The sequence below is a fragment of the Mirounga leonina genome, unplaced genomic scaffold, assembly GCF_011800145.1.
Source record: "Mirounga leonina isolate KUSES-001 unplaced genomic scaffold, KU_Mleo_1.0 Mir_165, whole genome shotgun sequence".
NCBI lineage: Eukaryota > Metazoa > Chordata > Mammalia > Carnivora > Phocidae > Mirounga > Mirounga leonina.
Window position 1 is genome coordinate 51701210 of NW_023270415.1, and position 26705 is coordinate 51727914.

General features: G+C 38.3%; 1 protein-coding gene and 1 long non-coding RNA gene across 14 annotated transcripts in view; one reads left to right on the forward strand and one right to left on the reverse strand.

The window, feature by feature from the left end:
• The window catches only part of LOC118015114, a 30990-nt gene extending 17985 nt beyond the window's left edge, over positions 1-13005 (reverse strand). Inside the window, exons 1-3 of the long non-coding RNA XR_004680531.1 lie at positions 12312-13005; positions 1758-1881; positions 783-933 (exon numbers count right to left, since the gene is read on the reverse strand). This is a non-coding gene — a long non-coding RNA (uncharacterized LOC118015114). The remainder of the gene's footprint in view (positions 1-782; positions 934-1757; positions 1882-12311) is intronic.
• The window catches only part of OXR1 (oxidation resistance 1), a 353292-nt gene that overhangs the window by 260419 nt on the left and 66168 nt on the right, over positions 1-26705 (forward strand). For 2 of the 13 annotated variants that reach the window (XM_035011738.1, XM_035011733.1), the window contains exon 1: positions 13533-13815. The exons of 7 other annotated variants lie outside the window; for them this stretch is intronic. In XM_035011738.1, the coding sequence (XP_034867629.1) occupies positions 13533-13815 (283 nt within the window). Of the gene's footprint in view, positions 1-13532; positions 13916-14083; positions 14323-26705 lie in introns of those variants that run through there. 4 more of the 13 variants (XM_035011742.1, XM_035011736.1, XM_035011744.1 and 1 more) reach the window with 3 other exon arrangements.

Consider the following 26705-nt stretch of genomic DNA (forward strand, 5'->3'; position numbering starts at 1 on the left):
ACAAATATATCTGTGTGCCTACTATGTGCCAGGCCATGTTTTAAGCAGTAAAGGGAGTCCCTGTCCTTGTTCAATGATAGTAGGGAGGGACAGATAATAAACAAATAAGACATTTTAATCTAATTTCAAAGACTAGGACTAAGGCCTTCATGAGAGACGGTGGCATTCCAAAAAAAAAAAAAACAAAGTCATGAATAATCTTAATGGGAAAGCAAAATAGGGAGGAAGCAGCATGACTTAACAAGAAGAGAATCTCTGAGTTTAGCTCTTAGATGAGATGAAAGCACGAAGGACATTTTACCAAGGACAAGTGAAAGGATGGCATAAAACTGTAAAAATAGTGTCAGAAAGGCCAAAACAGAGTGAGGTTTTAGAAAAGTGAGGTTTAGAAACAGTAAAGCAAGAAGGGCCATTCTGTTGAAAAGGGAAGTCCTAGACTAAAAGAGAACAAGAAGGAAATGTGAGGCTCTTTTTGAGGAAGATGTGCTCTAACAGAAAGGCAGAACAAGCGTAATGCCTATTTTGCTTTATTTTTCGCAAGAAGAATGAACTACCAGAATACAAAACAAAAACAGTGAAACGGACATGTTTAGGCTAAGGTAGGTGAGAATACAGTGAAAGGCCACCCACATCCACTTTACATGAATTGTAACCTCTTGGTCCAGAAAACTGAGTTAGGATATTTTCTTGTGATATTTTGGTAGTAATGGTAAGTGTATTTTTTGACAATTACATTCTCTTTCATAACAAACAGCAAAATATATATATAATGGTTTAAATACCATAGAAATTTATTTCACGTTCAAGTCCGAAATGTTCTTGAGTGGTGTGTGTGGCTCCCCTCTAAGGATGGATTCAGGGACCCAGGTTCTTTCTAGCTGTGGCTTTGCCATCTTTAATGAATTCAGGTCTCCATGCTCATCTGTTTCCAGGCTATGAAAAGGAAAAGACCACGGAGGGTTACCAATGGGATGCTCTTATGGGCCAGGCCTGGAATTAGCACATATGACTTTTGCAAGCCTTCCACTGGCTAGAACTTTGTCAGTTGGCCACCCCTGATCAAAAAGAAAGCTGGGAAATGTAGTGTGCCCAGGAAGAACAGTAATCGGGTTTGATGACAGCTAACCAGTCTCTATGCAGATAACAGGAGATCTGCCAGAAAAATGTAGCTAGAAAAATAATTCAAATTTCAAAACATGGGGTTGAAATGGAGTTGAAGGATATAGAAACAACATAGGTTTGAAACCACTTGGGAGGGGGAAAAAGAGGGGGTCTGTACCTCATCTTCTTCTGCATAGTAGAAGAAATGCACAACATTTTTGATAAATGAGAACTGACTGATCGTATCATTTAGTGGGTTCATACTTCTTCAGATAACTGAGTCCAGGGAATGGTAATCACTGTCAACCATGAAGGTGGTCTCTTGTGGTGTGCCTTGGGCCTCGCCTTCCCCGTGTCTCATTAAACATTTCTGTGAACAGCTTGAACGGAGACAAATCTGTGGCTGACTCAGTGAAAGAGATATTGAATGGTAACTGTGGATCCAAGAATCAAGAGTAGTTTCAAAAGGATCTCAGTAACCTAGAACCTAGGTCAACAGAATTTTTCTGAACATAGCAAGGGAATAAATATTTTAGGCTTTTGGGCCCTAAGGTTTCTGTCACAACTAGTCACTGCTGCTGCTGTAGCCCCCAAAGCAGCCACAGACAATACAGAAGTGAACCGGTGCGCCTATGTTCCAATAAAACCACATTTACAAGCACAGGCTGAGGTTGAGGGGGAGGAGTTCTGATCCACAAGGTTTCTCAGGCATCCAGGTTGTTGCAGATGGCGTCCCCATCTAGTAGCAGTACGGTCTGGAGCAGGTAGTATCCTTTGTGGCTGAAACAGAGGCAGAGGCATCGGAGTGGGAAACATTGTCTGGATCTTAAACAGAGGCCATTATTTACACACATGAGTGAAAACACATATATCACTTCTGCTCAGTATTTGCCAAAACTAGTCTTATGTATGGCCTTATTTCAGAAAGTAGTGTGATTCCCATGAACTAAATATGCAGAAGCACCCGGAAGAGCTACAAAGGAGCAAATCTCCAACATGGCTCATAATTGGAAAATGTAGGCTCCTGAGCTCCACCTTATAGCCCGGGAATCAGGATCTTTGGGATAGAGTTGGGAAATATTCATCTTGAAAAAGCTTTCACAGCCGATTCTCATTATCAACAGGAAGCTGCTGCTGTGAACAAGGAGTGTTTATTTAAAGTAGAGGAAAAGCAACAATTAGATCTGTGGATTTAAGATTACCCTGGCTGCAAGTGTTGGATTCAAGAGGGGAGAAACTAGAAGCTGGGATTTCTTGTCACAGAACATACAGGGTTTAATGAGCAAACATAAATACATGTGCTTATATATCACGCAATGTGTTAGCAGGACCAGCTCAATCTGAGAGCCTAACACCATTGTTACAAAATTTCTCTTTATATTTTAGGAATTTCCTCCCACTCCTTCCTTGACTCTCAGAAAACCAGTAAGATAGGCTCAAAGAGGCCTTGTCAACTCATTCAATAAATGTTTTGTATGCCACTGCTGCTGATGCTGTTGGTTGAATAGAGCTAGCTCAGCACCCAGAGGAGTCCCTGGATAGGGAGGGACAGGGGAGTGGGATACGTGGGTGTGGCCTGCTTCTCTCTTGAGAGGTGGCTGGATGTGGTCAAACTTTCCTTCCTGCCTGTTAGGACAACACAGAATATGGTTATATTGCTGTCTCTGCTGCTTTCTGAGAAAATTGAGATTTAAGAGATCTGCAATGGGAGAAAATAACCAGTGCATGATTCTTTTGAAAATTAAACCTATCCAGTTAGTGCTGATCATTTAAAGATTGACCATCCAAGTTTGGGTTTCTCTTCCTATATGCTGCCTGAATTTTAGCTTCTGTCCCAAATGCTATTTGCGATGGGGACGTGGGGAGTCAGGGAATCTCTGTACACTTTGCGAAGAGGAGTAGGTTCTCTTCCTTTCAAATATTATGCTCAGTACTTATCAGTTGTTCATGTACCATGGCTTGAAATAAGTGGAATATTGATAAGAACTTGTCATTGCTGCTGAGCACTTTCTTTAAGAGAGATGGATGAACTTGTAGTCAGGTTCTCTTTTTAATGGCATGCTTTGTTTTTTCTTGCATTGATAGAGCCCAGGGTTCAGGTCCCCCCCCCACCAACAGGAAAAAAACAAAAAACAAAAACCTAATTAGCAGCTCTAAGTTGAAGCTAGAAATTGGCATCTTGGTGTAAAAGTAATAACTAACAACAGGGTTAGATTTCTCCCAAATTATTTTGCTCTTTCTTTTCATCTTTGCCTTTACGTTTTTTAAATACATTAAAAAAATACAAAGAGAGGAAAATTATTTCTAATACATTCTAACCTAAAATCACTCTAAAATCATAACTAAATATAACTTTAAAATATTTAATATTAATACTAAAATTAATATATTAAAATAAAGCATTTAATATACCACACATCCAAACATTTCACTTACCAGCTTTTTTAGGTTAAGAACGTGAAACATCAGAATTCTATTCAATAAACACAAATAAGAAGTTGCAACAACATATAAAGACCAATTATAGAACTAAGAGAAAAGTGGAACAAGGCTGGAGAGGAAGAATCCAAAAAGATAGAGACTAAGAGTAGACTACTTCAAGGCTATGCATGTAGTCCCATCTGTAGAAATAAATACTGTACTGCAACCCCACACAGAGTACAGACAGAAAAAGAAGTCTGCAGTGGAAAGGGATTGCAAATATTTGCTTTCATACCATAACACTTCTCTATGGAGAATTTGATTGACTATTGATCCTAAAGACTTTTTTTTTTTTAAGATTTTATTTATTTATTTGAGAGAGAGAGAATGAGAGAGAACATGAGAGGGAGGAGTGTCAGAGGGAGAAGCAGACTCCCTGCCGAGCAGGGAGCCCGATGCGGGACTCGATCCTGTGACTCCAGGATCATGACCTGAGCCGAAGGCAGCCGCTCAACCAACTGAGCCACCCAGGCGCCCGATCCTAAAGACTTTTAAAGCCTTGTTAAGTTTTCACAACTTTGGATATAAATGGTAATATCTCTTGGCACTTGTTCAATGAGCTAAGTGAAACTGATCCAGAGTCAGAAGCTGCCGCATTCCAGGTATGGAGTATTTTGAGCTGTAATTACATAATTCTAATCTTTTTTTTAAAAAAGATTTTATTTATTTATTTGACAGAGAGAGAGACAGCGAGAGAGGGAACACAAGCAGGGGGAGTGGGAGAGGGAGAAGCAGGCTTCCTGCCGAGCAGGGAGCCCGATGCGGGGCTTGATCCCAGGACCCTGGGATCACGACCTGAGCCGAAGGCAGAGGCTCAATGACTGAGCCACCCAGGTGCCCCTACATAATTCTAATCTTTGGTAGGATATAAAAAAGGTCCTCAAATAGCTATAAGGCAAGTTGATGTGAGTTATCGTGACTTAAGTTTCACTTACAATTCTCAATGATGCTATTCCTAGTTCCTTGCTTGATTTGATTATCTACATGTTTGTTGTTTCTGACAAGTGTAGTAGTTAACACTTTTTAGACAGTTTTCAAATTGAGCAAAAGTTACTTGGTTTTTCATAGGGTTTGTAATGATTATATCCAGGATTGGCATCTACTAGAGGGGAATTTGTTTTTAATCAATATTAAGTTCTTTCTCATTCTGTCAGATTGAATCTTTTCTATATACTGTTCAATGTTTTGATCACGGTTGTATCCAAACAATGACCTATACTCTTCCTCTTTGTGGTAATTTTGACACAGGTGACAGTCTCATAAGGTAAGTTTGAATGCCAGTGTAACCCTTTTAATGGAGAAAGAAGCAGTAAGACTTTGAATACAGAAAGCGTTAACATCAAGGGTAACCAGTTTGGTTATCTATCAAGTTAGGCTTTAGGTTTACTAACAGATGCAGATATACTAAGTGAAAAATAGATTCATTCCTTTGTTTCTTAACATCTAAAACCTCTTGGCTTAGTGGCAGTCCACTTTATCCATTCTATCAGTGATTCTGCTTATCAAATCAGAAATTTGAGTGCTGACATTTCTATCCCATAAAATAGTTGCCAGTTAGATATTACATGATTTCCATGAATTGACAAACTTGTCCTTGAGAAATGAAGGCAAGTTAAAGACTTTCCCAAGCAAATAAAATCTGAGGGAGTTCATCACCACTATATCTGCCCTAAAAAAATGCTAAAAGGAGTTCTTCAAGCTGAAATGAAAGGATGTTAACTGGTAACATAGAAACATATGAAAATATAAAACACAGTGGTAAAGATAAGTATAAAGTGAAATTCAGAATACTCTAAGACTGTAACATGGTGGTGTGTTAATCACTTATCCCCAGTAAAAAGGTTAAAGGACAAAAGTATTACAAATAAGTATGGCTATAATAATTTGTTAATGGATACACAATACAGAGGTAAATTGAAAAATCAAAAACAAATGGAGGAGGGGTAAAAGTGTAGAGTCTTTTTTTTTTTTTTAAGATTTTATTTATTTGACAGAGAGAGAGCGCACACAAGCAGGGGGAGCAGCAGAGGGAGAGGGCAAAGCAGGCTCCCCACTGAATAGGGAGCCCTGACATGGGGCTTGATCCCAGGACCTTGAGATCATGACCTGAGCCGAAGGCAGACACTTAACCAACTGAGCCATCAGGTGCCCCAAGAGTCTTTACATGCTATTGAAGTTAAGTTATCAGCTTAAAATAATCTGTTATGTTTTATGTGAGACTCATGGTAACCACAAAGCAAAAACCTATAGTAGATACTCATAAGATAAAAAGAAGGAAATAAAAGCATACCACTATGGAAATCCATCAATTTACAAAGGAAGACTGCAAAAGAGGACAAAAGGAGCAAAGGAACTAAATAACAGTCAGAAAACAATAATATAGCATCAGTAAACCCTTACTGAAAGTCTTTACCTGTTAATATAAATGTAAATGTATTAAATTCTCTAATCAAAAGGCATAGAGTGGCTGAATGGATTAAAAAAAAACAATTAAGATCCAACTATATGCTTCCCACAGAGACTCACATCAGCTTCAGGGACCACACAGACTAAAAGTGAAGAGATGGAAAAGGATATTCTGTGCAAATGGAAAGCAAAAGAGAGCAAGAGTAGCTATACTTAAAGTAGACAAAATAGAATTTAAGTCAAAAACCATAATGAGAGACAAAGAAGGTTGTTATAAAATGACAAAGGTGTCAATTCATTAAGAAAATATAATAATCATTAAAAATAGATACACCTATATTGGAGCATCTAAATATATATTTAAAAATACTAACAGATGTGAAGGGAGAAATAGGTAAAATACAGTAATAATAAGGGATTTTAATATCCCACATTCAACAATGGATGGATCAGCCAAGCAGAAAATCAATTAGGAAACATTGGTTTTAAACTACACTTTAGACCAAATGGACCTAACAAACATATACACAACATTCTATCCAATAGCAGCAGAATACACATTCTTCTCAAGTGCACATTGAACAGTCTCCAGAACAGATCATACGTTAGGTCACAAACAAGTCTCAGCAAATTTAAAAGGGTTGAAATCATGCAAAATATCTTTCCCAACCACAATGGTATGAAACTAGAAATCATTAACAGTAAGAAAACTGGAAAAAATTCATAGTTCATAAATATTTGTAAATTGAACAACACACTTTTGAACAACCAATGAGCCAAAGGAGAAGTCAAAACGTATCATGAAACAAATGAAAATGAAAACACAACATACCCAAACTATTAGAAACAGCAAAATCAGTACTAAGAGGGAATTTTGTAGAAAAATTTAAGAAAAAGATCTCAAACAACCTAACTTTACACCTCAAGGAACTAGAAAAAGAACTTTTTTTTTTTAATTTTTTACTTATTTGCAAGAGAGAGAATGAGAGACAGAGAGCATGAGAGGGGGGAGGGTCAGAGGGAGAAGCAGACCCCCTGCTGAGCAGGGAGCCCGATGTGGGACTCTATCCCGGGACTCCAGGATCATGACCTGAGCCGAAGGCAGTCGCTTAACCAACTGAGCCACCCAGGCGCCCCCTAGAAAAAGAACTTTGAACAAACTTAGTTCAAAAGTTAGAAAGAAGGAACTAACAAAAGATCAGAGCAGAAAAATGAAATAGAGACCAGAAAAACAATAGAAAAGATCAATGAAACTCAATGTTGTTTTTTTAAAAAAGACAAACAAAAGTGACAAACCTTTAGCTGGACTAAGAAAAAAAAAGAGTGAACAGCTATAAATAAATTTAGAACTGAAAGAGGAGACATTACAGTTGATAAAACACAAATATAAAAGTTCATGAGAGACCAGTATGCCTAGAATTGGGTTACGTGGGAGAAATGGCTAAATTCTTAGAAATATACAACCTACTCAAATTGAATGATCAAGAAACAGAAAATCTGAACAGACCAAATGTGGGTAAGGAGACTAAATCAGTAATCAAAAACATCTCAAAAAAGAGAAGCCCAGGACCAGATGGTTTCAGTGGAGAATTCTGCCAAACATTTAAAGAAGAATTAGCACCAGTTCTTCTTCTTAAACTTTTCCAAAAGATGGAAGAGGAGGGAACACTCCCAAACTCATTTTAGGAGGCCAGCATTACGCGAATACCAAAGCCAGATAAGGAGTCCACAAGAAAACTACAGAACAATATATCTGATGAAGATAGATGCAAACATTTTTAACAAAATACTAGCAAACCAAATTCGACAGCATATTAGAAAGATCATATACCATGATCAAGTGGGATTTAGCCCTGAGATACAAGAATGGTTCAATATATGCAAATTAATAAATGTTATATATATGCCACATTAATAGAATGAAAAATAAAAATCATACAATCATCTCAATAGATGCAGAAAAACAATTGACAAAATTCAGTATCCCACCATGGCAAAAGCTCTCAATAAATTGGGTATGGAAGGAATGTACCTCAACATAATAAAGGCCATATATATGACAAGCCCATTAACATCACACTCAATGGTGAAAGTTTGAAAGTTTTTCCTCTAAGATCAGGAAGAAAACAAGGGTGCCCACTCTCACCACTCATATTTGACATAGTACTAGAAGTTCTAGCCCGACCAATTAGGCAAGACAAAGAAATAAAAGGCAACCAAATATGAAAGGAAGAAATAACAATTGTCTCTATTTGCAGAACATGATCTTATATATAGAAAATCCTAAAGACTCCATGAAAATACTGTTAGAACTAATAAATGAATTTCATAAAGTTGCAGGATACAAATCAACATAGAAAATCAGTTGCATTCATATAGACTAACCATGAACTATCCAAAAAAGAAATAAAGCAAACCATTTATAATAGCGTCAAAAACAACAAAATACTTTGCAATAAATTTAACCAAGGAGATGAAAGGTCTCTACTCTGAAAACTGTAAGATGTTTAGGAAAGAAATTAAACAAATAAATGGAAAGGTATTCTGTGTTCATGTATTAGAACACTATTGTTAAAATATCCTTACTACCTAAAGTGTTCTACATATTTAGTGCAATCCCTATCAAAAGTCCAGTGCCATTTTTTACAGAAATAAAACAATCCTAAAATTAATATGGAATTGCAAAAGACCCCAAATAGCCAATCCTGAGAAAGAAGGAGAAAATTGGACACATCATACTTCCTGATTTTAAATTATATTACAGGGGTGCCTGGGTGGCTTAGTTGGTTACGCGACTGCCTTCAGCTCAGGTCACCCAGGGTCCTGGGATTGAGCCCCGCATTGGGCTCTCTGCTCGGCGGGAAGCCTGCTTCTCCCTCCCCCACTCCCCCTCCTTGTGTTCCCTCTCTCTGCTGTCTCTCTCTCTGTCAAATAAATAAATAAATAAAAATTAAAAAAAAATAAATTATATTACAAAGCTGTAGTAATCAGAAGAGTATAGTGCTGCCATAAAAACAGACACATACACCAGAGGAACAGAATCAAGAGCCCAGAAATAAACCATCCATATACTGTCAACTAATATTTGACAAGGGAGTCAAGAATACTCACTGGGAAAAGGACAGTCTCTTTAATAGTCTTGGGGAAACTGGATATTCACATACAAAATAATGAAATTGGATTTCTAACTTACATCATACACAAAAATTAACACGAAATGGATTAAAGATGCAAATGTGAAACCTGAAACTATAAAACTCCCAGAAGAAAACACATGGACAAAAGCTCCTTGACATTGGTCTTAGCAATGATTTTTGGATATGATACCAAAAGAGCAAGCAACGAAAGCAAAAATAAACCAGTAGGACTACATCAAACTAAAAAGCTTCTGTACAGCTAAGGAAACCATCAATAAAATGAAAACCCAACCTAAAGAATGGGAGAAAATCTTTGCAAACCATTTATCTGATAAGGGGTTAATATCCAAAATATATAAGGAACTGAAAATTCAATAGCAAAAACACAAACAATCCAATGAAAAAAATGGGTGGAAGACCTCAACAGACACTCTTCTAAAGAAGACATACAGATGGCCAACAGGTACATGAAAAAATGTTCAATATCACTAATCATCAGAAAAATGCAAATCAAAAGCACAATGAGAAATCAGCTCACACCCGTTAAAATAACTATCCATCAAAACAAGAAGAGATAGCAAGTGTTGGTAAGCATGTGGACAAAAGGGAGCCCCTGCACTATCGGTAGGAATATAAATTAGTATAGCTACTATGGAAAACAGTATGGAGGGTCCTCAAGAAAATAAATCTAGAACTACCATATGATCTAGCAGTTTCACTTCTGGGTATATATCTGAAGGAAATGAAATCACTATCTTGAAGAGATATTTACACTTCCATGTTCACTGCAACATTATGCACAATAGCCAAGACATGGAAACAACCTGAATATCCATCACTGGATGAATGGCTAAAGAAGAATGTGATACACACACACACACACACACACACACACGGGAATACTACTCAGCCATTAAAAAAGAAGGAAATCCTGTCATTTGCAACAACATGGATGAACATTGAGGGCACTATGCTAAGTGAAACAAAAGTCAAAGAAAGGCAAATACTGTATGATCTCACTCACATGTGGAATCTAAAAAAGGTGAACTCATAGAAACAGATTAGAATAGTGGTTGCCAGGGGATGGTGGTTGGAATTAATGGTGAGATGGTACAAACTTCCGATTTTAAGATAAGTTCTGAGGCTCCAGTGTGTAGCATGGTGACTGTTTACTACAGTCACCATTATTTGCTTGAATATTACTAAGAGAGTAAATCCGAAATGTTCTCACCACACAAAAAAAGTAACGTGTGCATTGATGGAGGTGTTAACTAACCTTATTGTGGTAATCATTTTACATTGTATCAAATCATCACATTATATACCTTAAGCTTACACTATTATACATATAGGGAAATGAAAACATGTGTCCATTAAAAATTTATACACAGATGTTCATAGCAACATTCTTCATAATAGCCAAAAATGAGAACAATCCAAATGCCCAGCATGGATAATGATGGATAAATAAAATGTGATATATCCATACAGGGTCGTATTATTTTCAATAGAAAGGAATAAAATACTAATAAATGCTATACCATGAATAAGCCTCAGAAACATTATGCTAAGTGAAAGAAGTCAGATACCAAACACCAGATATTATAGAATTCCATATGTATGAAATATCTATAAAAGGCAAATCCATAAAGACACATGGTAGATTAGTGGTCACCAACTCCTGGGGGTGGGCATGGGGAGTGACTGCAAATAGGTAAGAGGTTTCCTTTGGGGGTGATAGAAATGTTGAAAAATTAGGTTTTTGGTGACAGTTTAATAACTGTAAATATACAATATCCGTTGAATTGTATACCTTTAACAGGTGCATTATATGGCTTGTAAATCATATGTCAATAAATGTATTTTATTTTTTTAAGGCTTTTATTTATTTCTTTGAGAGGAAGAGAGGGCACAAGCAGGGGGGTGGGGAGAGGGAGAAGCAGGCTCCCCACCGAGCAGGGAGCCCAATGCAGGGCTCGATCCTGGGGTCCTGGGATCATGACCCTAGCCAAAGGCAGAGGCTCAACTGACTTAGCCACCCAGGGGTCCCAATAAACATTTTAAAATGAGGCAAAGGTTGCTGGAGGAGGCAGGCATGGTATAAGGAAACTTTTTTTAAGGATGGAAAGGATTTATGTGAATGATATAGGTAGGAAAAGGGGAAGGATCTGGAGTAAAGACAGAGAAAATAATACAAGAGAGAAGTTAGTAACATTGACAAGTCAAAGACAATATAAACCAGACTAAGATCAAGAGTTAATTTGGAGGGGTGCCTGGGTGGCTCAGTTGGTTAAGTGTCTGCCTTCAGCTAGGGTCAGCGTCATGATCTCAGGGTTCTGGGATAGAGCCCCAGCTCAGCAGGAGCGGGGAATCTGCTTGTTCCTCTGCCCCTCCCTGTCCCCCCGACCCTGTCCCCATCAGATCCCCCCCCCACTCCCATTTGTGAGCTCACACGCTCTCTCTCTCTCATAAATAAATTTTTTTAAAAAGTTAATTTGGAGAGGGAATGGCATGGACAGAAGTTACTTCTGAGGCAAAGTAAAGGAGATGAGCTTTTGTAGACTGAAGAGAAAAAGGGAAGAAAAGTGAGAGTGTTCATATTTGATGGCCTGACTTTTCATGCAGAAGGCAAAGTAACATTGGAGTGATGAATTTAGTAACTTCAGGAGAATAGTGATGGTTCAGACAACAAATGTGAAGAATAAAAAAGAAAGCTGATTGATTATATGAATAGAAGGGTTTTGGAGACATTAAGGGCTTACTTGAGTTTAAATCAAAATTTGTAAAGCACTTAATCATCAAGGTTATACATTGTTCTCCAGCAGCTCTAGCTTTCTATGAAACAGAAGGAGAAAAAAAACTGATGGGCTAACTGCCTATAAACCTGTATTTGAACTGATAGAGTACAGTTTCCTGCTAAGGTTGGATGTAAAAGTGCAGATTTAATCAAGCGTATAAAACTCAGACACTATTTTGGATATGATTATCACAAACAGATAAATTTCAAGATGTAAATTTAAAACATATTTTAGAAAAAAAATTTCAATTTAGTTAATCAGCACTAGACTTAAGTCATTCCAACTTGATTTTTAAGCTTACTGAGCCTCTGAGATTTTAGAAGTGGTGCTAAGGGTAGTAATAATTCCTTATCAAAAAGAAATCTCAGGAAAACGAGGAGCCACCTACCATTCTACCAGATGGGTCCGGTAGGAGGTCCAGAATATCTGAACACATGGATGATTGCTGGTTATGTAGATTCCTGGGTCCTTTCTCACAAACACTGAGTTACACTCTGGGGGCACAGCCCAAACATTCTGTATTTTTAACCAGGTATAAAGGTGACGGTATTGTTAAAATGGTGAAGTTTTTCTAGTACGAATTTAAGCTGAAAGGTGATGGTGGGAAAAAGATCAGTTAGAAAAAGGGAAGTGGGGTAATCTTTATGGTTTGGCAAAAAGCTTAAGTTTCTGAAGGATTTTCTGGACTCCATTATTTGGTTTGACTAAATCTTCAACTCTTAAGTAATTCAAACCTTTTCTTCACATACATTAATAAACTGGTAATTCCAAGAAAGACGGTTTATTTATTTAACGCGTGCGGAAAACTAAAAGTGATATAAACAGATGTGAAAGGAAGAGAATAACCAGATCTTACTAAATGTCTGTCAAAAGTCATTGATTCTTCTCTGCCTAAAGAATAAGGTTGCACACTAAAGCCCTTAATTACCTTGCTTTATAGGACCAAATTCATGGAATTGTCACTCTTAACAGTTCATAATGCCACAACGAACTTAAAATGTGACTATTAATGCTTTATTCTTCGAGTATGGTCTCATAATGCTTCGTAAGAAGCATTTTATCTAAGTTGGTTCTAACTACTAAGTTTTGCTTTAAAATAACCTTCCCTCCTTCCTCCCTACCCCCACACAGCCCCCCAAAATTACAAGCTGCAAAAGTTTGAAGTAAATTGTGCCCCTCCCCGACACACACGCACGCACGCACACACAAACTTTTTTAACACTGCCCTCCTAGGCCCCCAAACTCTACCTAACGCCAGCAGAGAGTCCCCTGGGCCACTTTTATCCCCGGCTCAGCGCTAGGGCCCCAAGGCTCAGCCTCCCCCGCTTTCCCCAGCAGTCCTGAAAGTCCGGTCGGGTCCGGACGGGGCGGGGCGGGGCGGGGCGGGGCGGGGCGGGGCGGGGCGGGCCTGCTCCATTGGAGCCGGACCGGGGGGGGGTGGAGGAGCAGATAGGACGGTTCCGGCTTGCTTAAAAACCGCCAGCTTTTCGTCCCTGCATCTGTTCCAGGGAGAGAGCACCTACTTCACAAGCTAAGTTTTGCCTGACTTGGCGTCTGGAAGCAACAAGAATAACTTTTCAAAAACTTCTGCCAGCCTCTGCTCCCCCCGATGCATAGCTTCCTGATGGTCCGCCCTCGGGCCGAGCTAGGGAAGCCCCCTCCCCTCCCCGCCTCCTGTGAGGCGCGCGGAGCCACCGCCCCCGGGTCGGGTCGCAGGCGCGGGCGGGCGCGCACCCACAGGCTGCCGCCGCCGTGGAAGCCGTCGGCCTCCCGGGCCCCTGCCCCGCGGCAGCATGGACTACCTGACCACATTCACCGGGAAGAGCGGGCGCCTTCTGCGGGGCACTGCCAACCGCCTGTGGGGCTTCGGGGGTGGCGGCGAAGCCCGGCAGGTGCGCTTCGAGGACTACCTGAGGGAGCCCGCCCAGGGGGACCCCGGGTGCGGGTCCCCGCCCCACCGGCCCCCGGCGCCGTCCAGCCCGGAGGGACCTGGTGAGCCCAGCCTTCCTTCGCCTCCCGCGCGGCCGACCCGGGCGGAGGGCTGGGGCGGGGGTGGGGGAGGTGCGGCGGCGGTCAGGGCGCGGCGTGGGAGTGCGCGGCCCTGGCTGGCGCCGGACGTGAGCTGGGTGGGCGGGGGTCGCGAGGCCGGACGTTGGCAGGTGTGGCTGAGCGGGAGGCGGGGAGGCGGGGAGGCGGGAAGGACTCGCTCCGCTCTGGGGGCGGAAGACTTTCTGCAGTCTGCGTGGTAGCTTCTCCTGCTCTGCGCTTCCTGCTTTCTCCACCTAGACGCGACTTTCTTTTCCCCGCCAAGTATTTGCACGGTCTGATCCTTCTTTCTTCCCTCCCATTGGGAGGTGAATGTTGAACCCGTTATGATGTCGGTGTCTTTCGTCTTTGAGGTAATTCGGAACGCCGTGCCGGGTTTGGTGTTTTGGTTTGGGTCACTGTTTTTATTTGGTATTTGTCAACTGTTAGGATTCACTTCAGCACTTAATACTACTTTGGAAAAGAAAATGCTTAATTTACACTGGAACCTCGGTTGATTTTTGTGCCATGTACTTTGAAAGGCTGCGTGTGGTCTTGAGATGGCAGAACTTAGAGACTTTCTTTTTCCTCAGTGATCACTATACCCACTCTTGTGTTGGTTTTTTTTTATTTTTTCCCATCCTAGAAATCTTTCTAGCTTTACCACCCACCATTTCCACTTGTGTTCTAAGTGAACACGATATTCTAAAATAAAGGTTCGAAATAAAGGCACGATACTGTTATCTTGCGGCATTTAAAAAAGCGTTCGCTGAAGAGGTGTTGCATACGATAACTTCTCCAGTGTCATTGGCCTCCTCTAAGTTAGTAAGTGGCAGACCTCTCCTAGTCATTTATATTTTATGTTTGTTAGTTGTTCTAATGTGCATTTTGGTGTTAAGAGTCAACTTATGAGCATTAAAGGGTTTAGAATATAGAGAAAAGCTCACACAGTGTAAAATCTATCCATAACCCCACATTCTGCCATTCATTTTAAAGCAGTGAAACAGTGGAGACATCTATTGACCTGTGTGTGTAGGTGTGTGATTTAAACTTTGAAGAAACTTGAATATTTAAATCTTAATTTTAGCATGGCCCCTTTAAATAATTTTTCCTCACTACATATGTCTTTAGAATTCCTGTCTATGGAATTAAAAAATGAAAAAGGGGGGATTACTATATTTCTGCTTTGAAGTGTTAACCAGATGCAGAATTCTAAAGGTGGGACCAAGGATGAGGACTAAACCTTTAAAGTGTTTGAATAAAGGATTTCTAAAAATGAGTCTTTAGTTGCCTAATTGAAAACATGATAGGTGACCAGCCTCTAGATAGATGGAGAATTCAGAAATACGTGGCGTAACTTAACCAGGAAGGAATATAATCAGTATTTTAATGAGCTCAAACATATACATCGGATTCATTCATTCAGAAACATTTATTGAGCAGGCTGGCTGTATCTGACACTCTCCTTCAGAGTTGCAGTTTTAAAAGTCCTCTTCTGATGAAGCTGCCTTATCAACTCATGTTTAAGATTTATGGTGCCCCCAGATCTCTGACACAAGTTAGGCCTTGTGATGTCCCAGTTATGACCACAGTCAGGTGGGCAGGTACGTCCTGTCATTAACTTGCTGAAAGAATTTGTACATTTACTTAATCTCTTTGGGCCTGTGTTTTCTTGTTTGTAAATGAGGCTGATTAGGTAATCCCAAAAGTTCTCAATTTTAGAGCTCTTTTTCATTTAGAACACAAGTGGAAATGGTGGGTGGTAAAGCTAGAAAATACCATTTGGGTGTAAAAATATTGTGGGTCTATGAAGTTATGTTTACAGAGTTCTAAAGGCAGTCAAGGAAATAAGTGCTCCAGCAATAATTTGATCACCATTTTTAAAATAAGTATAGCTTCTAGATCGACTCCTTTGAGAGGCAACATGTGTATATACAAGTGAAAAGTAGATGGTGCTTTATTTCTAGTTAGCCTTTGCTTAAAATGAGAACCTTTTTTGCAGCTGCCTACCCAGTGGATTTGGCTATAGGATTTTTCATTCTTTTTTTTTTTTTTGTATTTATGTGTTTCAGAATGAGTATATCTGTCAGTCTGTTTGAAAGATTTCTTTTGCCCTTTCTGCTTGTGACTACCTTTATTTCAGATTTTTATAACAGCTGCTTAAGTTTCCTATCGTCTCTCACCCTTCCTTCAATTCTTTAAAATGTCCTGTGTGCTATTGCAGTATTTCTTGTACAGACACATCCACGCTTGTAAATTGGCTGCACTCCAGGACCCCGTTTGTTGTAGTGATCTTGCCCCATTTTGGGTTCAGTAATGATGTTGATAAAATAGCTTTGCTGTTGACATATTAAGAATGAATTAAATAAAATTTTGGTCAAATGTTTTTGATTTTTTATAAACAAACCACTTATTGTACTGTTAGTGTTACTAATGCCTTTACTCCTCTTCTAGGTGGCTGCTTTTGTTTTCTGACTCCAACTTTATATAGTTCCCCCCAAGAAAACCATAATTGGGAGTTAGACACATTAAGGAGTTTATTACACCATTGCTTTAGTTAATAACAATTACAAAGAAAACATCTTATAATTCAATTCTTGTTTCTGCCTAAAGAGTAAATTGTGACTTGATTCAAGAAAAATTTTTGGACCTTACAGCTCTTGTTTAGGAGCATGACCATAAGTCTATACTATGCAGCCTTTATTTATTTATTTTTAATTTAAAATCAATTAACATATAGTGTATTATCAGTTTGAGGTAGAGTTTAATGATTCATCAGTTGCATATAACACCCAGTGCTCATTACATCAAGTGCCCTCCTTAATGCCCATCATCCAGTTACCCCATTCCCCAGCCCCCCTCCCCTCCAGCAACCCTTAGTTTGTTTCCTATAGTTAAGAGTCTCTTATGGTTTGTCTACCTCCCTGATTTGCTCTTATTTTATTTTTCCCTCCTTTCCCCTGTGCTCATCTGTTTTGTTTCTTAAATTCCACATGAGTGAAATCATACAATGCATGTCTTTCTCTGACTTATTTCACCTAGCCATTAAAAGTATTCACTTTACTTTTATAGTATCATATAGGATCATATAGTAATAAATAAGCAGATTTATCAAGTGTAAGTCTCAACTTATTGTGATTAGTTATTATCATAAACTACCCTGCTATGTCAACTCTGTTTTCCCACTTGGTGACAGTATACTTTAAACGCATCTCAGTTCTATTTAAAATTTATTTTCATTTAGTTTTAGTGATTAAAACACTAGCTTCCAGGAGGAAACAGCAACAAAAGTAATAGTTGCCAGGAACATTGGGCAGGCACTACCAAATAGTTAATCCTAATAGCAACTCTATAAGATAGATACTGTTATCCCATTTTTCTGATGAAGAAACTGAGCCAGACAAAGAAATAAGGGATGTAGAATCCATTTGAGTGTTATCTTCATATTTTTTAAGAGTGATGGCCCTGTCAGACAGGAAAAAAAAAATGTGAGAAGAATGCAGAGCTCTATCATATATGATGTTAAATTAAAACAAGTTAAATGAGGTAAAGGGTAGGATGGGTTGTCATTGAAGCTTAGAGTTAGGTATTAAAATGAGCTGAAAAAGCAAAATTCAATGAAGATGTTAGAAAAGTTATATTTTACATTAGAAATTGCAGATGCTGATTATCTGTAAGAGTTAGATAATTTATTTTGAACCCATGAAAGACCAAGTGGCTCTAAAGATTTGGAGGACCAATTGTTGCAGTAACTATTAAAAAAAACCCCAAAAAGCACAGTGTTGGTCAGTGGAGGAGAGTGACCCTAGGTGTCCTACAGTTTTAGTCTCATTTCTTAAGGTGGGTAGCGGGGTGGATGAGGGAAAAGAACCTCACCTTGATAAGCTCAGGCTGCTCTCATGGTAACTGATGGTAAGTTTGAGCTCATCATCATATTGTTTCCTTCTTAAACATGAGTTAGATTTCCCTATTTTAGAATTGCTGCTCATCTCACAGGACCACTGAACTGAAGTGTTTTGTATTATCTGTGTTTTCGGACAAAACTGTCTCTGAATATTTGATGCTACAATAAAGCAGTGATTCTCAGACTTTAATGTGTGTCAGAATCACCTGAAAATCTAGTTAAAACAAAAATGATGGGCTCCTTCCCAAGAACTTCTGATTTAGTACTTCTGGGTTGGGCCCCATAATTTGCATTTCTAACAATTTACCAAGTAATACTGGTGCTGCTGGTCTGAGGACCACACATTGAGAATCACTACTTTCCTTAATGGGTCTTTTATCCATGGTAAGATTAGGAGTAAATATAATTTCATTTATTAAATGCTTAGTATTAATATATTTTTTTAAGATTTTATTTATTTATTTGAGACAGAGAGAATGAGAGAGAGAGAGCACATGAGAGGGGGGAGGGTCAGAGGGAGAAGCAGGCTCCCCGCCGAGCAGGGAGCCTGATGCAGGACTCGATCCAGGGACTCCAGGATCATGACCTGAGCCGAAGGCAGTCGCTTAACCAACTGAGCCACCCAGGCGCCCAATCAGTTTCTTTCTTTCTTTCTTTTTTTTTTTTAAAGATTTTATTTATTTATTTGACAGAGAGAGACACAGTGAGAGAGGGAACACAAGCAGGGGGGAATGGGAGAGGGAGAAGCAGGCTCCCCGCTGAGCAGGGAGCTAGACATGGGGCTCGATCCCAGAACCCTGGGATCATGACCTGAGCCGAAGGCAGATGCTTAACGACTGAGCCACCCAGGCGCCCTGCTTAATATTAATATTTTTGAATTAAGTTTAGGAATGATCAGTGTATTTGGTCTTTAAAATACTGTTTCTTTTTTTTTTTTTAAGATTTTATTTATTTGAGAGAGTGAGCGAGAGAGAGAGCACAAGCTTAGGGGAGAGCGGAAGAGGCAGAGGGAGATGCAGACTCCCCACCGAGCAGGGTGCCTGATGCAGGGCTTGATCCCAGGACCCTGGAATCATGACCTGAGCCGAAGGCAGATGCTTAACCGACTGAGCCACCCAGGCGCCCCTAAAATACTGTGTTTCAGGGGCACCTGGGTGGCTCAGTCGGTTAAATGTTCCACTTGATTTCAGCTCAGGTCATGATCTCAAGGTCATGATATGGAGCCCCATGTCAGGCTCCACACTCAGCACAGAGTCTGCTCAAGATTCTCACTGTCTTCTTCTGCCCCTCCCCACTTCACATGAGCACGCTCGCTCTCTCAAAAAAAATTGTGTTTCAGAGAATTAGGCCTATTGGAGTACATACAGATTAGTCTTTAAATACAATTTAAAATGAGTATTTGTGTAATTGTTTTCTAAATTGAAAGGTGCAAGTATTTGGCTAAATTTAGAAACTGTGAGAATATTTAGAACTTAATTATACTTAAAACTTTATTCTAATGTATTTACCTACAGTTACATTCTTAGAAAGGTTTACTTGTTAGAGGCAATTAAAGTGTTTAAAGTAAAATATAGTGAATTTATAAATGCAGTTTAATGTATGTGAGAATTTAATTACCCAGGTTTATAAATAGGATTATTTAAGGATATTTAGTTTGTTTTCTGTTTGAGTTGATCAGCTATCAAAGGTACCTTGGGAAGTGTGTTAGGAGTTACTAGATTTTTTTTTTTTAAAGATTTTATTTTATTTATTTGACAGAGAGAGAGAGACAGCTAGAGAGGGAACACAAGCAGGGGGAGTGGGAAAGGGAAAGGCTCCCGGCCAAGCAGAGAGCCCGATGCGGGGCTTGATCCCAGGACCCTGGGATCATGACCTGAGCCGAAGGCAGACGCTTAACGACTGAGCCACCCAGGCGCCCCAGGAGTTACTAGATTTATAAATAAAATGCACTTGATAGTTGAAGGCTTAAGGGAAAGCTAGGTTTTTATATTTGTACTTTAATAAATGAAACATTAATTAAAAAAAATAAAGTAACTGCAAATAGTTTTTTGTTTATAAAGGCGCTTTTCATGGTCACCAATAAACTTAAATTAAGAGACTCTTGATAAATTTTGTTGAACGGAAAGGGGGCATGTATTAGGTCAAATTCATGTGTTAGAAAAAGGCCAAAAATTTGCCTTTGTTTTCTAGCAGTCAGTGAAAAAAAGGGAAATGTGATCAGACATAAATCAGCATCCCTAAGATAAATGTGTTGCCTAGACAGGCAGGAGAAACCCGAACTAAATTTTTTAATTTTACCTAATTTAAACTGAAGTAACCACATATGCCTGACTGCTATCCTATTGGACAATGCAGAAATAAGAGTCCGGAATCCAAATTCCTTAACACAGTTCCTTACTATTTACATTTCAAGTGCTTAATAGCCACATTTGCCTAGTGGCTACTATAATGGATAAATAAATATAGAACATTTCCATCATTGCTGAAAATTCTGTTCATTGCAGGAATATCACTATTGCTGATAGAATAATGAGAAAAAATTCTCATGGGACTCTAATATAGCAAAAAGTATCCTGACCATCTTTATAGTAAATATAGCCTCTAATTTCAAAAAGCTACTTTATTTAACACCATTCTTTAATGTGGTTTAATGGTATAACAACAAAGTTAATAAAAGCAGTTCTGACAGGGCCAAAGCAATTAATCCAGATATGTAGTTATCAGATGGTGTATCTTAACTGAGGGGTAGGTGCTAGATTATACAGATTTTAGATCATACAGTGAGGGCTCTAGATTTTAGATTTCTGGAACAATGCTACTCAACAGAAATAAAACTTTAAGTAAAATTAAAAATTTAGTTTTCAGTCTCACTTGCCACGTTTCAAGCACTCAGAAGCCTTAAGGCTGGTGGCTACTATATTGGATAATGCAGATATAAACTTTCTATCACTGCAGAAAGTTTCATTGGAAAACACTCTGCTAGAGCAACGGGTCTCAATACTGGCTGTATATTAGAATTTCCTGGGTAGATTTTTTTTTAAAATTCTGGTTGTAAGGCCCCACTCTTAGCATGAGATCTCTACGATTTGACAGTAATCAAAGATTAGATCATAAATCAAAATTTCTTAAGTTTAGGACTTCAACTAGTTTTTTCTCAGGTGATTCTAATGTATAGGTAGGATTAAAAGAAACCACTATTTTCCTCAATACTGTTTCAATCAAATTACTGAGCCTCAGGGGGTTTTTGTTTATTTTTTGTTTTTGTCTTTTTTCTTCACAAGCACTGTGGACATGCACCTGTTTTATAATTCAGGTTCTGAAAAGAGATGCATGTTTAAATTGTATGGCAGGGGCGCCTGGGTGGCTCAGTCATTAAGCATCTGCCTTCAGCTCAGGTCATGATCCCAGGGTCCTGGGATCGAGCCCTGTGTCGGGCTCCCTGCTCAGCGGGAAGCCTGCTTCTCCCTCTCCCGTTCCCCTGCTTGTGTTCCCTCTCTCACTGTCTCTCTCTCTTGTCAAAAAATAAATCAAATCTTTAAAAAAAAATAAATTGTATGGCAACCTCTCAATAGGACTGAGACCTTAGGAAAAGTGAGGTGACTATGAAAAGTTCCTGAAAAGAACTTGAAAGAGAAATGCTGAAGATAGAATCTTAGTATATTTGCTTCCAGTCTTTTATAAGACAGTTTTTTTAGTAAAATTCATGTATGCTAACTATGAAGAAGTCATAGATTGCAAAGATTAAAGTTTAAAAGCCACCTCCAATCTAGCCATCCAGAGACATAATTAATATTAGGATAGGCATTATTGTCCAGATCTATTCTGGACAGACAGAATGATGTATGGAGGGTTTGAAGGAACGGGTAACTGAAGGATATATTTTTTGCCATAAGAAAGTATTTTCTAAGTGGTGTGTCTAAAGTTAAGCAGAATTTGAGAAAATTCTAATACATTGTATTATTAATTCTTGCTTCAGATGGCATTAGCATCTCCCATATTTTTTCTTCCCATCTCCTGATACTGACTCATTATTTTTACATTTTTCCTACTTGTAATATCCACAAATAGTTTTTCAACTACATTTTTATACCATTGTTCAGTACTTTCCACTAGTCCTTTTATCAAGCCCACCTCATTCTTGGAATTTTTATTTTGATACAGTTAACATAACTTCAGTCTTCTGGCGTTGAATAATGTTTCCATAAAGAAGTGTTAAGCAAGCTAGACTGTTTTTTCCCCCTAGTAGGTGATTTGCTTTTTACGCATGAATTCTTTTATTTTCCAAGCACTGTTATTTAATCAGGAGCAGAAAGGGAATAATCAGATTTATGTGTACTTGTGTGTATGTGTAATACTCTTAGGAATTACATCTTTTCCTCTAGGATCCATGTTGATAGAGCAGTCACTATATGGAACAGCCCTGGTCTTGAGATCGAGGAAAAAGAGAGTTAAGAAGTATAATGTGTAGGGGCACCTGGGTGGCTCAATCGTTAAGCATCTGCCGGTTCGGGTCGTGATCCTGGGGTCCTGGGATCGAGCCCCGCATCGGGCTCCCTGCTGGGCAGGGAGCCTGCTTCTTCCTCTCCCGCTCCCCCTGCTTGTGTTCCCTCTCTCACTGTGTCTCTGTCAAATAAATAAAATCTTAAAAAAAAAAAAAAGTATAATGTGGGTCTTAACAGTTTACCTGGAATACTCCTCACTTCTGTTCATGTTTCATTGAGCAAAGCATGTTACATGGCCATGTCAGACATCAGTGGGATGCAGTGTATTTTATATTCCTCCCCAGGAAGGAATATAGGACACTCAGTAACAATGTTGTCTTATCACAATGACTATTTTAGAAAACATATGAGTTTGACAGAAATTTGAAAATTACTAGTCTTTCTGTCACCAGTAGGGAAGCCATTTCTTCTGCCAGTTATTCAGTGCAAGTTCGAGCCTTCCAAAAGTTCTATTAACAGTGCTTCTCAAATTTGTTGCACATGCATGTCAGTTGGGAATCAGTCGTTCTGGAGTGAAGCCTGAGATTCTGCATTCACTGGCAGCTGCATTCACTGGACGCACCCAGGTGATGCCAATGCTGTTGGTCCCTGAAAAACAACTTTAAGTAGCAAGGCTGTCTCTATATAGCACTTTATATAATGGAGATTTTCACTTAGAAGCAGACCACTGAAAAAATCTTCGGCTAGATAGAGAAGGGGGGCACTAAAGGGGAACAATTAATGGGTTGGAGACCAAGAAGAGTATATGAGATATTACCAAATAAAGGGAAAGATAAACACTGAGAAGGAATTAGTTGAATGCTTCAGAAAGATCAAATAGAATAAAATTGAACAGGCCTATCATATTTACCACTTGGTTTGTTCTTTTCCAAGGCAGGTTTAGTGAACTGAGAAGAGAGAAGCCATTGTAGTGCATTGTGGAATCAGTAGGTGGTGATGGAGTAAAGACCGGAAAGTAGACTCTTATTTCCAAAAGTTCAACTGTGAAAAGAAGCAGAAAGATGGTGTGAAATCTAGAAGAGGATGTTTACAAAGTTGAAGAGAAATTGAGGGATTTTTAGAATTTATTTTTGTTTTGATTATGGATAAAGAGTCATCAGAAGAGAAAGTTTAAAAATACAGGCATTTTTTCCCTATATTACCTCACTATAGAGGGAATCAGTTAATTAGAAAAGCTGTAATCAGAATATCTCTTGTAATTTAGAAGATGCTTTTGAAGTTTTAATATCTGTATTATTGTGTTTGAAAATACTGACTCCCAGCTCAATATTTTTAAATTATCACACTTTTTATCAGTAGCTACTACCCAAATTAGAATATTCAGTTATAGTAGTGGGCATTTAGTATTTTAAAACTGGATCTCATGCTATTTTCATTTTTGGTTTACAGCTTGTTTTCCTCCTCCAAGTTTGCCTTTTCCATTCTATTACCAAAATGACTTTAGTTTAAAATTTTGATACTGCTTTTTCAATTCTCTGCTTAAAAATCTTTGGGACTTCTGAGCCTGGTAATAGCAAGCTGGGTTATTCAGACTGTCCTGCTGAGAACAATTTGAAAAGCTGGGCCAAAGCAAAATACATTTTATTGAGGGTATCAGAAAGCAAACTGATACGACTAGACTAGGATCTAAGTGAGGACAGAGGCCAAGGAGGAGCAACTCCAATTTGGGATTCCTTTTCCCTAGGTAATATGTTGATTCCAGAAATAGCAACTGAAAGATTAAAAGGTGCTTTTAACAACATACACGTATAAAGGATAAGGGGTAAGACCCACTACAAGGGAGGTGGTGAACTCTCACTTAGGACCCTAAAACATTGTATCTGAGATATATAGAGAAACTGAAGTAGGTAGATTCTCATGAGAGATTGGCTTAGCTTCAGATTATAATTCCTATATCTTCATTAACAAGATCTGGTATTGCTAGTGTCCTCAGCTGTTTAACAGAAGCAAACAATATTTTCCGGAGAAATACAGCTTTTTGTGTGTCAAATTCTGTCTATAGACAATTTTGCAAATACAGTATGCAGCACACAAAATATAATTAGGCACACGACAAGACTTCAGAAACAACAGTGAATAGAAACAGAGCCAAGGAACTCTGGATATTGTAGTTGTGATTTAAAATAGCCGTGTTGAGAATTTTGTGCTAATTGAGAATTTTGTAGAAAGATACAAATTATAAAAAAGAAAAATGGATATTCTAGAACTGAAAAATATAATCCAAGTTAGAATCTTTGTGGGGGCTTTAACAGCAAATTAGCCACACCGTAAGAGAGAATTAGTGAATTGAGAGATAGGTCAGAAGAAAATAGAATAAAGAGAGAGGGACAAAAGAATGGAAAATATGGGAGAGGGTTAAGGTTAATAAAAGATACAATGGGAAGTTCTAATGTATGTATATTTGAGTTCCTAAAGGAAAGGAGAGAGAGAATGGGGCAGAAGCATAATTTAGTAAGAGAATGAAAACTTCCAAACTGATGAAATACTTTAATTCATAGATTTGAGCATCCCTACAAACCTCTAGTGGAATCAGTACAAATCCCACCAAAGATAAAAAAATCTTAAAAGCAATCAGAACAAACAGTTAATGGTGTAGCAATAAAATTGACAGTTGATTTCCCAACAGAAACAGAAACTAAAAAGCAGGGGAAAATATCTGCCAACCTAGAATTCTGTACTCTGTTAAAGTACCCAGAGTTGCAGTAAAAATGGTAAATATGAGGGCAAAACTAAGTGAATGCTGACTGTCTAGAAAAATAATGATTTATAGTAGGTTTTTTATATACATATATATAATTAAAGTAATAACAGTTGCATATAAGTTTTGGCAGGGGCACACAGTTTTTAGTGTCCTTACATTGTCCAGGAAGAGGATAAAAGTACTAGTTAATATTAGACTGTGATAAGTCAGTATTTCAGGCTGTAACCTCCGGGATGATCACTAACAGAATTGTTAAAGAATGACTAACTGTAATGGGAGGAAAACAAAATTAATAAGTAGTAATCCAAAAGAAGGAAGGAAAGGAAGGTAACAGAACAGGCAGAAAAATAGAAAATAGAACAAATAGACAAAAAGGGCCTATTTAGAGACATATCTAAGGTGTAAGGTTAGGGTGCCTGGCTGGCTCAGTCAGTAGATAATGCAACTCTTGATCTCAGGGTTGTGAGTTTGACTCCCATGTTGGGTGTAGAGATTACTTAAACTCTAAAAAATTAAAAAAAAAAAAAGTGTAAGGATAAAGAAGGGTTGAAAGTAGAAAGAAAAAGTAAACACTGATGGAAGAATAACTGGTATAATTACTATCAGACAAAGTAGACTTTAAGGTAAGAAGTATTCCGAGAAAAGGCTCAATTTCCCAGGAAGATAAACAGTTCCTAATTTATATTAACCTAGTTGTCATGGTCTCAAAATACAGAAAACAAAGCAGAGAAATTTATAAGGGACCATATATAGCCCACAGTTATAGTGGGAGATTTTAACAACCTGTATTAGTAATTTACAGAATAATCATACAAAAGCAAATCAATATGAATATAGAAAATTTGAAAACACAATTGTCAAACTTGACCTTATTGATAGGGTGATAGATTATATGTATGTATGATACACACACATAGCACTACCCTACAGTATAGAATACACATTCTTTTCAAGTACATACAGAGTATTTACTAAATTTACATATGATTATAAAGCAAATTTCAACAGATTTCAAAGGTTTGAACTTCTTTATTTTCTTTCATCATGGTGCAATTAGTCTAGATCAGTAACCAAAAGATAAATTTTAGAAACTCTCATATGTTGGCAAATTAAGCAATATTCTCTAATGTCAAAAGAAGAAATTAGAAGTTATAAAATATTTTGGACCAAATTATTAAAACACAGAATATCGAAGTTTGTAGGATTCATCTTAGAATGGGACTTTATTGCTCTAGATTACATGTAAGCGCTTCTGGTAATGATAGAGTAAAATCGAAGTCCCTTGCTCTTTTCAATATATCGAGATAATTGTATCTTGGGGGAAGTTTTATATATCCATTTACCTATCAAAAATTTACTGAATGCCTACTGTATGCCACACATAATATAAGGTGCTGGGTACATAGAAAGGCTTTTCAGCCTTAATAGTATTGACAATCTGGGACAGAGAATTCTTTGTTGTGAGGGGAATGTGCTGTACATTGTCTAACACACAATGTTTAACAGCATCCATGGCCTGTACCCACTAGATGCCAGTAACATTTCCCCAATCGCAATAACCAACAATGTGCTTCATTTTCTTAGATTGTAAAATGGATAATAATGATACCTACTTTTATAGGGTTGAGGAATCAGGTAAAGTAATAAATG